The sequence below is a fragment of the Lygodium microphyllum genome, chromosome 25 (assembly GCF_053477565.2).
Source record: "Lygodium microphyllum isolate KBCC chromosome 25, Lygodium_microphyllum_v1.1.10, whole genome shotgun sequence".
Lineage (NCBI taxonomy): Eukaryota > Viridiplantae > Streptophyta > Polypodiopsida > Schizaeales > Lygodiaceae > Lygodium > Lygodium microphyllum.
The window spans coordinates 63,864,494-63,879,548 of record NC_141159.1 but is presented as its reverse complement, the minus strand read 5'-3'; the positions used below and the strand labels follow the sequence as shown (position 1 = coordinate 63,879,548).

General features: G+C 37.3%; 1 protein-coding gene across 2 annotated transcripts; it reads left to right on the top strand.

Moving 5' to 3' along the window:
* The first annotated feature begins 322 nt into the window (after window positions 1-322).
* On the top strand, window positions 323-6,953 carry LOC148014303 (protein YIP4b-like). 2 transcript variants are annotated; one of them, XM_087666802.1, is made up of 4 exons: window positions 323-1,021; window positions 6,158-6,232; window positions 6,326-6,434; window positions 6,591-6,953. In XM_087666802.1, exons 1-4 carry the CDS (start codon window positions 512-514, stop codon window positions 6,608-6,610), a joined length of 714 nt encoding a protein of 237 aa, XP_087522928.1. In that variant the 5' UTR covers window positions 323-511; the 3' UTR covers window positions 6,611-6,953. The 2 variants fall into 2 exon arrangements, with proteins under 2 accessions (XP_087522928.1, XP_087522927.1); XM_087666801.1 differs by having other exon boundaries at window positions 330-1,021; window positions 6,326-6,953.
* The last annotated feature ends 8,102 nt before the right edge of the window (window positions 6,954-15,055 follow it).

The window sequence follows — 15,055 nt, the reverse complement described above, 5'->3', positions numbered from 1 at the left end:
ACGCGAGAAAAACCATCACCATACAATACGCCCGAACTGCTCCAGATACAACATGACAATTTCTTTCGTTGAATAATATAGGTGACTAGATTTTTCATTGAATAATACAGGGGACTAGATTTGATTGCGAGCGAGTTATTAATTGGTGAGCGAAAGGAAGTAACCATGCGATCACGAACTTTGCAATGGTTAGCAAGCGCAGGAAATGTTTAGCATAAGAGGGTGAGACATGCTAAGGAGCATGTGTTTGCCCTTCCTTCCATGTTACATTTTATATGTCTTAGTAAAACATTGGGGCATTGTCCAAGCACAATAAAAAGAAACTATATTCTTGGATCTGTGTAGATACCCAGATCGTTAAACAATCTCACCATCACTGCACTAGGAAATCAATCGATAATTGAAGAAGAAGAAGAGGGAAAGAGGAAGAAGGAAACAGGAAGAAGGAAAAGAAGAGGAGGAGGAGCAGGGCCAGCAGATCGACGCACGCAGACCAGCAGACACAGGAACCATGTCGCACGGCGATACCATACCCTTGTATGCTTCCTCCCAATCAGACATCGACGAAATCGAGACCCTCTTCCATGTCAGCGCACAGCCCGCCGTGAGTTTGCCTGCATCAGTGCCTCCCGCAAGGCCCTCTAGCCCTCCCCCAGCCACCACGACCACCACCACCCCCCCCGCGCCTCTGCCCCCCAGAACGCCTGTGCCGTTTGTGTCGTCATCGGTGAAACCCGCTGCCTCCGCCGTGGATTTGCCTGCCCCCGTTCCCCCGAACCTCAGTTCCAATGGACCTACAGGGTTCGGCGGCGGCCCTGGAAACAATACCTTGACTGAACCTGTTTGGATGACCATCAAGCGTGATGTGGTCCGTGTTAGCATCAACCTCCGGTCCGTTGTGTTTCCTAACCCTTTCCGTGAAGATCCCGGCAAGGCATTGCGAGATTGGGATCTCTGGGGCCCCTTCTTTTTCATCGTTTTCCTGGGAGTGGCAATTTCATATTCAGCATCGACAGATAATGTAAGTTCACATCAAGATCTTTCAAACAGCCAAATGCATAGAGTAAGGTAACGTTGACAGTTTCAGTCTTTTGCATCACTTTTAAAGTTACAAACTCCATCGAACATCGTCAAATCTGCTCCAAAACCCCTGGCATTAGCCAAACTTCTCCATGTAGTTCTCTCAGATGTTTCAAATGCACATTATGTGGAATAGAAATCTTGAGGGTAGGAATCAACTTATTGTTACTGTGTCAGGGAGCGATGTAGAGAGTTGGGGGGGGGGGGGATTTCAAAGTAGTAACTTCAGGCTGAGTTGAAAGATCTGCTGAAAGCATGTTTACGCATGAGCTGGTCTTTTGTTTCAACAAGCAGTTTGTTAGATCAGAGTCTGCTTTGGCAGTGGGGCTGCAACTCGGTTGTGGTAATGTGGGCCACTATTTAAGTGGAAATCAGCACACATCCTCTTAGCATGTCTATTCCCTGCCTTTGAAAGTTTCTGCTCAGCTATTCCTTCTGCAGTAGATCTTCAACATGTTTTGTCACATTCAAAGTCAATAATCATAAACTGAACAGCACTGATTTCTTTTTCAGCAGTTGTATTGGAAGGGTTGATATGGAATGTGTCCTACAGATTGCTTGAGTATGGAAAGCTCTTTTACAGAATTTAAGAGTAGAAGATGATGACTCATTTTAGGTAAAGTGTGATGAAGAAGAAAATTGATGAGATTTTTAATTGAGCATCCTATCTCTCACACATGACAGCCTGTGGGGAGTTTGTTTTTTATCTCAATTGTGAAAAATCAATCCAGTTTTCTAGGGAAGATATATCAGTAGATCCCATGATTTTCCAGGACACAATAAATAACAGTTGGGGTTGTTTGAGAGGATCAGAGAGCACTCTTTTAGGTGTGAGAATTCCTACTTCCTTTACCACAGGGATGAGTTCAGTTTGCCCATTGTCCAAAGTTTGGGGGTCAAGGTCTTTTGTTGAGGGCTAGTTGCTAGACACTTGTTTGAAAGCTTGCAAGATCAGTTCTTTCAGATGGTGGTAGAGAGCAAGAGGGATGTGACAAAAAGAGAATGAGAGATGATTGTGCCTCACATAATTTTATGATTGTTCTTTAGCTCAATAGTAGGTTTGGAACACCTAGGCCGAGGGTGTGGAGCTAGAAATCTAGGATTATAAACACAAATTGGCATTTTAGACCATTTACTTGAAAAGGAGCGATATCTTGTCAAATTCATTAAGAAATTAAATATCTTACAACTTCAGAGTTGGTTTGGTTCTTTAACTTATATGAAGATGTTTTTCCAAGTTGAGATGTAGATCATGTTATAGAGGTGCTATTGTTGACTAATTCAATCAGTGAGGTCCCTTATAAGCTAAGTTGGTTTAAACTGGCTGAGACAAAGAAACAAACATTAAACTATGTGTCCTAAGGGTATAGCAAACTGAGACATCATGCATGTGAGGAGTTCGAGACATCACTAGTGGATAAATGATGAGGATTTTTTGACTGTTGCGGGAAGGATGTTTGTCATTCACTCAATCGTGAATTCCACGTCAGATCCTAATTAACAATGGCTCAAAAAGACCTCCATGTTTGTGGTCTATGATGAACACCATCATTGTAGAGAAAGTATCGTGATCAATGGCATCATCGTGGGTGAATGATTGTGTTGCTCAACAACTAGGTGGTGAGGGTAAAGGTGCATTTGGATCTAGCTCCATGACATGGGTGGTGTGCCTATGCTGAGTAGAAACACGATGTCCCTTGATTAAAATGGTAGCAAGGGCAACAAGGTATTTGAGAGGGGTGTGATGAGTAAGGGGGACATCCAATAATCGTGAATGCAAGACACCAATAGTGCAAGGAGATACAAATAAGTCTTGGATAAAGTGAAGTGCTTATGGGAAAACACTAGGGGGACTGAACATATTCTTGTTCGGTTTGGTTGAAGATGAGGAAGAGGGGGAATTGGGTGCTATGTAGTGATATTGGCATCTAGTTAAGAAAGTGAGTTCCGTTCCCCCCATACTTAGCCCATGGACATTGTAAAGGTGTGATGTTTACTTCTTGAACCATGGAGTGTGCATGCATTAGCCAAACTATTAGTCAAGCCTCCATCACCATGCAATGAGCAAGCTTGGGCAAACAAATACTCAATCATGTCCAAGGGGCAGTACCATTGCACGTGGTGCATAGAAGAATGTGGAGGTAAGGGAGCTCTACTTTAGATCTCCAGTTAATGTCCATCATGCACTTGGGCCACTACTTCACAAGTAGCTCTAGACTAGCCCCTCTCAACCACTAGTACACATGCTTCATCACCTAGTTGTGGATGACCTCTACCACATTTGCCTTAAACCACTCATTGGATTGGGCAGTCTGAAGAAGGAAGGAATAGTTTGTTCCATCTAGAGGAACCAAAAGATGTGCCTTCCTGTTCTAAGGTTTGCACTCATAAAGATTCCCACCCCTAACGGAAGTGGACTTTCCCATGACTTGCAACCCTCATGTATGTGTTAGCAGGCATGTCATTCTATGCCTTCTTACTTGTACATCTTCTTCTTGTGACTTACATTTGCAATTGTAGCTCATACCTTTAGTACCTCTACCCTTGTTATTGCATTTGGGAAGGAGTGTGGCAGTGAGAGGTAGGTGGCATCATTTGGGCTGGTTGGCAATGTGCTAAGGGAGGGGCTCCTTTCTATTTGTCTTGTTGATGTTCCTCTTATCTTTATCCTCGTTCTTGGCATGGATTTCTAACTTGTTCTTCCTTATGATGACATATGTTTGGTGTTTGTTTGACGAAAGCAGCATGGGTGCTCTTTACCATCACGCTTTGAGAGAATTCTTGGCGATGATTATTTCTGGGGATGTGAATTTTAATGCTTTGCTTAGCATTTGATTTAATTTTTAATCAAATGTGCAAATGTGAGGTGCACGTGTTGTGCAAGTTAGTTAAGCACAATGATGGGCTAAAGACCTCGAGATGTTAGTGGGTGGGCAAATGTCGTTATATTGGTTAGGTATTGGTACTTGGTGATAGTTTGAGCCTAGGGTATTTAATTAGCCATTAAATGTTAGTGGTGACATTAGGAACCAACATTAGTTAATTAATTGATACCAATCAGGCCTAATTAATACTCGTGACCTCTTGGGAGTCAAAATGACCTAGCAAATTTAATTGTGGATGGGCACATTTAGTTTTTTGGGCAAGGACAAAGGACTAAATTAATTTTCAAAATTATTAATTTCGAAAATAATTTAGATGGTTGAAAAGAATTCCATTTAGAAGGCTGCCAAGTGGCTAAACAGGTTACTGAGTGGTAAACTTTTCCATGCAAGTTGGGGATTCTAACTTTTTTGGAGCATTGTGGAGGCTAAGAGGGACTGGAGAGAGACAGTAGACACCATTTGAGAGGAGCCATTTCCAGCCAGCGGGAGGTCCATCAACAGCTAGTGATTGCATTAGAAGGCCATCATGTCGTAGTTCCTTTTTCTACAAGAAATCCCTCAACAGATTTCAGCCACCTTTAGGGCTTGGTGAAGAGCTGTTGTATTTTTGTTGTTGTAAACCCTAACACATAGTAGAAATGAGCGTTTAGCAGCCACCTTGGGTCTCGTGCTAGGAAATTGAAGACTTTGTATTTGAAATCAACAATTGGAGTTCGAGCAATTGGCATAGATTTCAAGAGACTAGCCATCCCCATTAGATTTGGGGTTCATTTTGACTTGCCAAGAGTCAATTGGAGGCCAATCCCTTGTTAGCTCAATGGGCAAATCAGATGGAAGGCTTGTTGGTCATTTTTGACCGCAAGTAGCATTGGAAATCAAAGGAGATTGGAGCAATCTTGGTGTATTTCATCCATTTGCTATAAAAGGGTTGCTAGGTTTTGGGGCCAATGGGGAGTCTATCATCCAAGATTAATTGGTAACATTTGTATTTCAGTTTTTATGTGAATTTTATGTTTGCTGTAATTGGTGCTTAATCAGGTCATTCACCACCCTTTTGAGGGAGAAAGGCTGGTTTCAATGACAAAGGCAAGGAAGGTTGTAGAGGTCACAGCAGCCTTGATGTTATACCGCTTTATAATTTTCCAAATTTACTAGTGGACCCAAGGAGTCTCCTACTACTATTAGAGTGTGCTCTCCTAGGGATAGTGTTATCTCCCATTTTAATACTCAAGTCTTCTGCCATGCCCATGTTAGATGTGCTAGAAATTTTTCTACCGCTACTAATGATTCTATTTTTTGTTGTGCTATTTATTTAAAGATGCTTTCCTCTACAACTGAAGTTTCTACTGCACTTGATCTTAGAGGCTCATCACGTAAAAAAGTGCAAAGTATTTATGGGGAAACATTTTAAGGAGCTGTGATTGTGTGTGAATTATAGAATAGCAGCATATGGGTTTCAATGGGTGCACGATTTATAGCACACATAAGGGATGTGTGACCAAAGGCTTTAGGCCGTTCATTGAGCCACCGCATACTAAGTTCTCATTGGTTCAACTGCTCCTTTTTTAGCTACTTGTACATGCAGATATGTTCTGTTTTATGAATAAGTCTCTAGCTGCTGATGACAGTAAGGGCAGGCCTACCTGCTGATGATGAAAATGCACTTCCTTCTATCTTCTGCAGTTTTTACTGGATATCATCTAGCAGTTGCTTTTGATTTTCAACATGCATGGTCTCCTTTCTTCCATTATATGCTCAGAGATGCTTATTGTTGAGTCCTAAAGCCACTTCACTCCCTTGCAATGGTGACTCCTAAGTTCTAACGATGTCAAATCTAGGTTGTGGTGAGTAGAACATTGAGGAGGAACTATAGGTGATGATGTTGAAGCATGGTTGCCTGACATAGAACTCAGGAAATGTTCTGCTCATCTTGTGCAAACCTGGCGATCTGCTGGAATTCTTCAAGGGTGGGTTGTTTTTCTATTGGCCAAAACTTCATGGGGTCTTGGACATACTGAACATTGACTCCATATATTTTGGGAAGAAAGGACTTTACTGATGGATGCTTGCTTTTTGCAAAGAAAGCCTTTGTCATGCTGTGCAGTTTCGTCAGTTGTACTGTTTTATGTTAATTTCCTCTGGACAGTTGACGGTTGACCTATCATCACCATGACAATTTTGTGTTACTGCAGTCTAAGGTCTTCGCGGTGGTGTTTGCTGTGCTGGCTGCTGGAGCTGTTATTTTGACTCTGAATGTGCTGTTATTGGTGAGTTTTTCTGTATCAACAAATGCATCGTAATGCTGTGTTTTCAAAAATCCTAAAAAATATAAACATTTAAGTGCAATTACTTGCATGCAGGGTGGGCACATTATATTCTTCCAGAGTCTAAGCTTGTTAGGGTACTGTCTTTTTCCTCTGGATATTGGGGCTTTGATCTGCATGCTTCGAACCCATGTGATAATCCGAGGTATTGTTGTTCTGCTCACTCTTGCATGGAGTTCTTGGGCAGCATACCCTTTTGTGAGTGCAGCGGTGTCACCTAACAGAAAGGCGTTGGCAGTCTATCCTGTGTTTTTACTGTATGTCTCCATAGGATTCTTCATTTTTGCTGTCTAATATGCAGATTTACCTGTGAGTATTTGATGTCTCCACTTCATGCTCTTCAATTTCTGCATGGATATATGTGCATGCTGGTGGCTACCAAATAGATTTCTTTTCTTATTTTCTTATAGCGATAGCTGCTAGCTACGATTCAAGAGGTGAGAAACATGCCTCCTATTAATTGTAGTTCCTTGCATCAGATATCTAATTGGGTAAGAATGGGAGGCCATGCCTTGCAACTTGTGCATTGAGGCATAGTATGTACTCTTTACTGTACTAGTCATACATAGCGGACACTTCTTCTCTCACTTTGTAAGCTTCTCGTTTGGCTTCCTTTATTTTGTTGTGATGGGATGCCTCTCACAATTAGAAAAAAGATCTTTTAGTTGTGTTGTCATGGTTGGCCATCAGTGTCATCTTCTGACCTAAATGCATACATCCTATAAAAACTCTGGAGAATCTCAAATTACAAAAGGTTGGTGGTCACCAACTCCAAACTTTGGGACAAAGAATATTTTTAAATCAAGTAAAGGTCTATTGCCTAAAGAAAGGCTCAGTGTTTGATTTGATTTGGAAAAAAAATGGGAATGGTAATGAGAGTTATTATACATGACTTATCATCACAGATTGCATCTATTTATGGTTGGGTGAGGAGTTGGATCCACAAGTTAGCTCTATATTGAACACCAAAATGTAACTAAAATGATAGTCTTACGTCAAAAGCATCAGAGTCAAAAATAGAGATAGGTAGGTTTCAAGTTTTAATGCGACCATTATTTTGAAATCATTGGTGTCACTTAGATGCACAAGTCTCTCGATCTTGCTTTCTATAATGTAAATAGTGGTACCCGTTCTATCTCGATCTTGGATGAAGTCTTTATATTGCTTTAATGAAATGTTATGAGTTTGAGAGCATGTTTCTTTGATTTAGTAGGATCAATTTTACCAACATTTTTGTTCTTTTGGTTTTTTGCATTAGTTTTATCTACAAGAAAACAATAACCAATGAAAAAGAGATTATTATTGTCTTCCTTTGCTAGTTAAAGAGAAGGGTTAATATGATGTGAAGGTTTGCATCTTTGCCCAAGCCATATACAAAAAGTGCATAAATGCGCGATAGTTCTAAGCAAATTATTTATGATTAGGTAAAACTATACTACGTTTGTGTGAAATGGTGTCATATGTTCTTTTCTTTGAATTGACATTGGGATGTGACAGTTTTTCTTTAGAAATCATCCTAGTTATGTATGAGATAATGGCAATATTTTGTGGAGTATATACTTTGTCCTATGATCAACAAATGGCATTTATGAGGGGTACTTGTCTTCATACTTCTTGTAGCTCCTCTTTGTACTTCTTTTGAAAAGAACATTTTACATGCTCTTGTCTTTTTGTTTAATAATTTCACAATATACTTTTTGCTAGATGGAGAATTGTTAATTTTATCATCGTTTTTTTGATATCTTTCCTTCAAAGGGTTTATTGTTTTAAAACATCAGGGCATGGTATAGTTTAAGATTATATTGATGTGGATAAGCAATTGAGATATTCTACCTTAAGATCAATGTTGCAAGATTAGTTGAAGCATATATGAAGTCTCTAATGCTAGTTACCGATAAGTTGTTGCCTTCAGTGCTCATGGTGCCCTTTTACTTAAACATCTTTGGACCCTTAGATGTACACCTTTTTGTTCTTTTCTTTTGAGTGTATTTATATCAAGTTTGAAATAGTAAAATAGGGTGTATGTGGACCGCAAATTTTGGTCTTTTTGTTCTCTTTCAAAAGTGGTCATTGTAATTTATATTTGGGCTTCCTTGCAGTCGTATTTGTGTTATCACTTAATATTATCATGTGTTATGGCTATTCTCCATTTTTTTGAATTATTTGTCCATATTTGTTTCCTCAAATTTTGATTTATATAACCCCTTAAGAAAAATCTAGTAGAGGGTTAAGTTTATATAATATGGGGATAGAGTACAGGATGTTTATGCAAAATTAGTTACACACCCTTTATTCTTTTTTGTTTTTTGGCGTATTCATTTTACAAGTTTGAAGTAGTAAAATAGGGTATACATATGTGGATCATGAAATGCAATCTTTTTGTTCTATTTCAAAAGTGGTAATTATAATTTGCGTCCTTTGGGCTTTGTTGCTTCCGTCTAATCACATGCACATCATTTCACTTTCACAATTTCTTGCCAACTTATATTTCTCTTTCCCTATTCTATTGTGCATTATGGCTTTGCTCTATTTTTTCATGGATCATTTGCTCTTGTTTTTTGCTCAAAATTTGATTGATCTTTCAATCCCTATCACTATTAGTAGTATGCCATACCATAGCCTCTCTATATAATCGTTCTCCCATCTCTTTCTTTGTTGAGAGCATTAGACAACTTAATCACCTTAAATCAAGTTATGTAGGGATTGGAAGACAAGAATGGGGTTTTGAGTAAGAGTAGCACAATATTGTGGCAAAGATTAGGAGTTGTAATTTTTTAGAGTTGCCCCATGAATGGCAACTAGACATTTCTTCTATCCAAAAAAAGGAGTTACTTTTACCAAAAGTGATCAAGGTACAAAACATCAAAGGTAAAACACCATTACTTACACAAAAGCAATTATAGAATGGTTTTTTGTCTCTACAAGAACTACCTCCTCAAAAGCCAGTGGTATAACAACCTCAGCTAAGGATCTCACCATCTCAAAAGGCAAACACTCTCAAGTTCCATACCCAGTCATGCAATCATGATAAGATAAAACAAGGAGCATATCAACATTGTCGCAAGTTGATAGAAAAAGCTGGATCAACTTCTGAAGTCATAAACAACATCCACCATGATTTGCATACAAAAGGCTATAGGGTTTTCTAATGGCCTATGTCTTAGTTATTTGTTATAAAAAGGCACTAGGTTTGTTTGCAAAGGCCATCTAATGCATGCAAAGAAAGGCATTGAAATTGATAGTTGATTATGCATTTTCCATTGATTATTCTTGCTCCTAGGGCGAGTCACAAAATATTGTAATATGGTTTAGTATCAAATGCATGATTGCAACCCAAAAAAAGCTCAAAAACCTAATAAAAAGACATTGAGCCTTCACTATAACCAAATTGTTAAATATTGTTGAATGACACTTTTTGGTAGTTGAGTAGACACCTTCAATGTCACCTGATTGAAATGAAAAGTGCATAAAAACATTGTCATTTGAGTTATCAGAAATGTAAGGGCTTCTTGAGGTGCACTCATTGAAGCATTAAAAAATGCAAAGGATAAGTTTCCCCCCCTTGGATATGAGGGGTAAGTATTTTCGTAGTGTTAACATTATAAACTATCCACTAAGAAGTATCATTGGATTTACATACAACTATAGATCATATTTAGCTTTAGGTAGTGTCATGATCCAAATGACACTCATAATTCTTTTTTGGATACTTGAGCCTATGAAGATTTGTTTATTAACTAAGGCCCAAGTACAAGTGAGATTAAATGTGCAAGAGTTAGGAATGAATCAACATTTAAGTGTTGATGGAAATAGAAATTCCAATTTAACTTACGAAGAGTAGCATATTTCACAAACTCATGCTTAATTTTCATTATATCTATGTTGAAAGAAAGTCAAATTTATTGTCTATTTCTTGGGTCCATAAGTACTCGTGCTTAATGCTTGAGAATACTTTTAAATGGCAAGTGAGGCAAATTGGCATGATTTTCTAAGCAACTCTTGTATCTAGGTTGGAAGAGCCAATTATGGTGCACACACCCCTAATGAAAATTTACATTTTTGATGAGGATTTCTCATTTTAAATTCTTTGGACAAGACTTGATGATATACATAGATAGGTGCTATCAAGAAATGGGTCTATGTTGAATTTTGTGGTTCTCATTATGTTACAAAAGGAATAAAACACAATTATAATGTTGTTTCTAAGAGTAACATGGTTGTGACTTAATAATGAAACACTTATCAACAAACCATTGATTGGCAACTCAATAAGACTTAAAACATTTTACTACTTTTGTCACCAATAATATGTATTCCTTTTATCACTCATGACACAACTAGCTCATTTACCTATCATATCATCATATAGGTGTTAATTTTTTGTCCTCTTTTCTACAAAAACTTTTCACCACCTTGATTAATGCATATTCATGTTGCATGCGCACATGCACTCATGCTCTTTTAACATAATTTCCATCTCATCATCTAAAGGATGTAAGCTTTCCCCATGTCCACATACACAAGGCTTTCTTTGGGTCAAACAATAGAGAGTAAGTTCTTGTTTATTAGAAAAGAAAAAACTCTTCATGCATAACATAATGGTTGATAGACGTGAAAGTAGGTTGATATGTCTCACCAAATACAAGGTGACCAATGATACAATGCATATAGATCACCATGAGGCACCATAAAAATCCACATAAACCATACAATGACTCATTTAGGCGATGATACCTAGAACTTGCAACTTTATTGTACCACATGACTTTTCCAATCCATGTAGTGTGACATGTGGTGATGAAGCATATAATTCACATCAAGTGATCATATACAAAACCATGGCAACAAACCTTGAGATTCATATGAATCTAAAGGTAGAGGATGCAAACATTGAGGAGCATCTTGCTTGTCCAGTTATAATAGCATGATACAACAATGTATTAGCTTTCAAGCTTTGCCTCTCTTCTAGTAAGGTTTATCCATAAGAGCTATCAACATAACACTTACATTTGTTCCTTTTCATGATGATACATCATGGAGGAAAAATCTAAACATGATCCCAACCATATATAATACTCTAGATAATTGTTGCCAAGGACTACTTGCAACACTTGCCAAAGTAGGAACAATTCATACTAAAAAGTAGCCAAATACAACTTGTTGATAGCAAAGTATTTGTCAATTGCTTGATTTTTGAAGCACCTCTGCCTATCTTTGTCAAATGTTACTTATCTTCATTGATCATATTTTTCCTTAGAAAGTGCATAAACCTCTATTAGGAAAATAAAAGATCTCATGTATCTCCTTAAAGACACTGGAAAATATTGCAACAAGTTTTAACTTGTTGCTAGGCGAACAAAGGGTGGAGTTGTCAAAAACCTCAAAATATAAATTTATAACACCTTGTTTGTGAAATAGATTTTGCAATTGTCTTTCCATAGCTCTCGTAAGTCAAAGGTGATAAGAAGGATGAGACTTAATTCACTTCACAATTTCTAAGCATGAGTTCAAAAGATATGTGCCTCATAAAGTTTTGGCTCCATTATCGAAGTCCTCAAATTAAGATTCAATGATAAGAATGACTACAAATCCATTTTTGAAAGTAGACAAACTATTATATTTGAAATCATTTACAAGAAGATACAAGGGTTTTGTGAAGAGGAAGTGGTTTGGGCACGATTAGGAGTTTTGATTGAATTATTATTGTAGACTAAGGATATGGCATTTGTTTGCTAGTTATATCAAATATCATCTTCCTTGTTTATGCTTTTATTACCTCAAGTTTTACAGCTCAAGTATAGCTTTGATACTATAGACTCTCAAAATCATAAACAATCCATGAAAGAAGAAGAAGAGAAAATAGTGATGTTTAGAATTGATACCAAACTTATGGAATGACAAACAATCCAAAAATAGGAGGAGAAATAGTGAGAACATAATAATTTCATCGGCAGCATATTTATGGAGATTAAGGTAGAAGCTATGAAGGATTTGTATGTGCCATTCATGGACTCAAAGTAAAACAAGCATGAAGATAAGATAAGCAAGAGAGTGTGGAAGCCATTCCATGACCTTATTATGGGCATCATTTGGCCCTCCAACTAATTTGCACATGGCCTTATGAGGTTAGTCTCACATATCCAAATGACCTTACAGTTGACAAGGTTGTTCATGGGTAGTAAAACTTTGTTGGCTCATTTGCCTATCAGATTCGAAAAAGTAACCCAAGTTGATGCAAGTGACATTCAAAGCTGCAACCTAGGAGAGATGTGGCACTTATAGTCTCGTCTCATCGAGCGTTACATTGTGGTGATAATGAATAGTGAATTCTAATTTGAATATTTAGTTTATCTAGATTGTTGTAAACTAGGCATGAGTGGCACCAATTATCTTTTGGTCTTTTAGGTTTTTCCATTAAGAGATCACCATGAAACAAGAGAAGAGAGGTGAATTGAAAAGCAAGGAAAATGATGCAAGACATACAAAAATGCTTGATAGACCCATCTATTACTAGCCCAATTCTATATGAACTAGTGTGTCCCAAATTTGTTCTTTTTTCCCCCTTTTGCCATGCATTCCATTGTGAGGAGTTTCCATGGAGTAACTATATTTGATGTCTTGCAAAATGTGGGAAGAAAATTGCCAAATTCATCAGCTGTAAAAATGGATTTTCCATCATAATCATCGTTATATCTTAGTATAAAAGGTGCTAGTGATATGATAATGCTAAAGAAGATTCAATTCCATTTTTCTTCTAGGATATAAGAGTATGGTACTTTTTGTAAGTGAAACTACATTATTGTCAAGTATGGTGATCATAATATCGATTAAGATTTTTGGCTAATGTGAGGTACTATAAAAGGATAATGTGATCCCTTTGATATTTTGTTGTTATTATCTAGCTCATGGACAACAATGTGCCATACTTTTCTTGTTGTTTAGTTTATCCACAAAAAAAAGGATTTTGGTGTAAAAACTTCTTACTATTAAGATTAAGTTTTTTACTTCATTGGGATTACATCTAACATATAATGGACTTTTTTTGGGAAAAAAACTCCTCAACACTATTGTGATGCATGCAATTTTATCATTTTGAAAAAAAGTCTTGCTCAGGAAGAATAAATAGGGTCAATTTTGTGGAAATACGTGCCTTTTATTTGGTGTGCACTAATGACAAGATTAGTGAATAGGTCAATTGGACATTTCCATGTATAGTTCAATGTATCATTTGACCCTCTACTAATTCAACCAAACTTCTGCTAACACAAGGTGGAAAGTGACATCCAAACTTATCATCATCAATTCCATCCAAACGACTTGGCCTTCATAACAACATTTTTTTGGCTCATTTTCTTGCTTTCAGTATCTTGATGTCATTTTGTGAAAAATGGGGTCCATAATAAGAAAAACCAATAGTTTTAGTTTTAATTTGGGATTTTATGTGTATTTCTCTTGTACCTTTCATTAATTTGGCACCTTATCTCCTCTAAACTCCTTTTTTATTACATCTACTCTATTCCAATCTCATTTCTTATTAATACCTCTCACACTTCTTCTTCAATGGTTTCTTTTAGGTGGCCATCTAACTCTATACAAGCGTGTATATGCTACTATACAAGAGAGGATAATATGTGGTATCCAACAATCTATAAGCTTCACGATTGCATAATAATGCTTCCCTCTTGAAAAGGTCCTTAGATGTTCAACAAATGAAAAAGAGAAAATGTGAGCTTTCATTGAAAGGTGGGAATTATAGGGTTTAAACTGTAGGATTAAAAATGACATGTAGTCATTCAACATGTGTATTGACAACAATCCTTCCACAAACATAATCAACCACAAAACCAAGGACAAAGCACACAAAATCTGTGTATGGATCTACCATTAATCTCAAGAACTGAAAAGAAACCATAAATCTTTCTTTTAATAATAAACAAATTTATCATCTTCATCATCTTCATCCATAGCTTCAACCATTATGCAAGAACAAAAGGAAAAAGAGAAATTTATGCACAAAAGACAGATGAGAGGAGAGAGAGAACAAATTTTTGGCACCACCAAAAGGAGAATATGCGATTGGACAAGAGAGGGAAGGGAAAGAAGCACATAACCACTCGTGCACTCCACCCCATCTCTTCCCCAAAAAGCACACCCCTTCGTATTTTATTATTTCTTTGAAACTTTGATACATTTGATATTATAAGACATTTAGCCTTTAATTTTGAGTATTCCTACCCTTTCCAAATATATGCACGTAACACTTTTGTGTATACCATTTATTTATTATGGATGTGGATGTGGATGTGGCCCCCTCATATCTCTATCTCTTTTTGGTGATTTTGTAACAATGTACTTATTATCTTTTTTACAAAAGATGAAATTATAATATATGCATGGATATTTTTGTGCCTTGTTTTTATGCTTATTTTGGTGTCATCATGTATACAACAAAGGATCTTCACTTGGTATCTTCCATGTAGTAACACTTTCCACCTCATTATAAGGCACTGGAATTTACCTTTGAAGGAAGATGGATATTTTGTATGTCTTTTTATTTTCATCTGTATTGTTCCACTAAGATTGTAGACTAAGTTTGAGTACTTTGTGCATACGTGTTTCCATTAGCAAGTATGCTTATGTCATTGGGCACCCAGATGCTACGAGGCATACATATTGAGCTTTGCCTTGCTCTTGGACATTCTGGTTTGCTTCTATGGGAGAAATTTGATCTTTTCTTTGTAGAGCTTGGACTCTTTAGTTAGTGGG

Excerpts from the sequence above, each read along its gene's own strand:
- LOC148014303 (XM_087666801.1), top strand. The coding sequence starts at position 512 with ATGTCGCACGGCGATACCATACCCTTGTATGCTTCCTCCCAATCAGAC. Across the intron at positions 1,022-6,157 it reads ATTCAGCATCGACAGATAAT|TCTAAGGTCTTCGCGGTGGT; the intron begins GTAAGTTCACAT and ends GTGTTACTGCAG. Across the intron at positions 6,233-6,325 it reads CTCTGAATGTGCTGTTATTG|GGTGGGCACATTATATTCTT; the intron begins GTGAGTTTTTCT and ends ACTTGCATGCAG.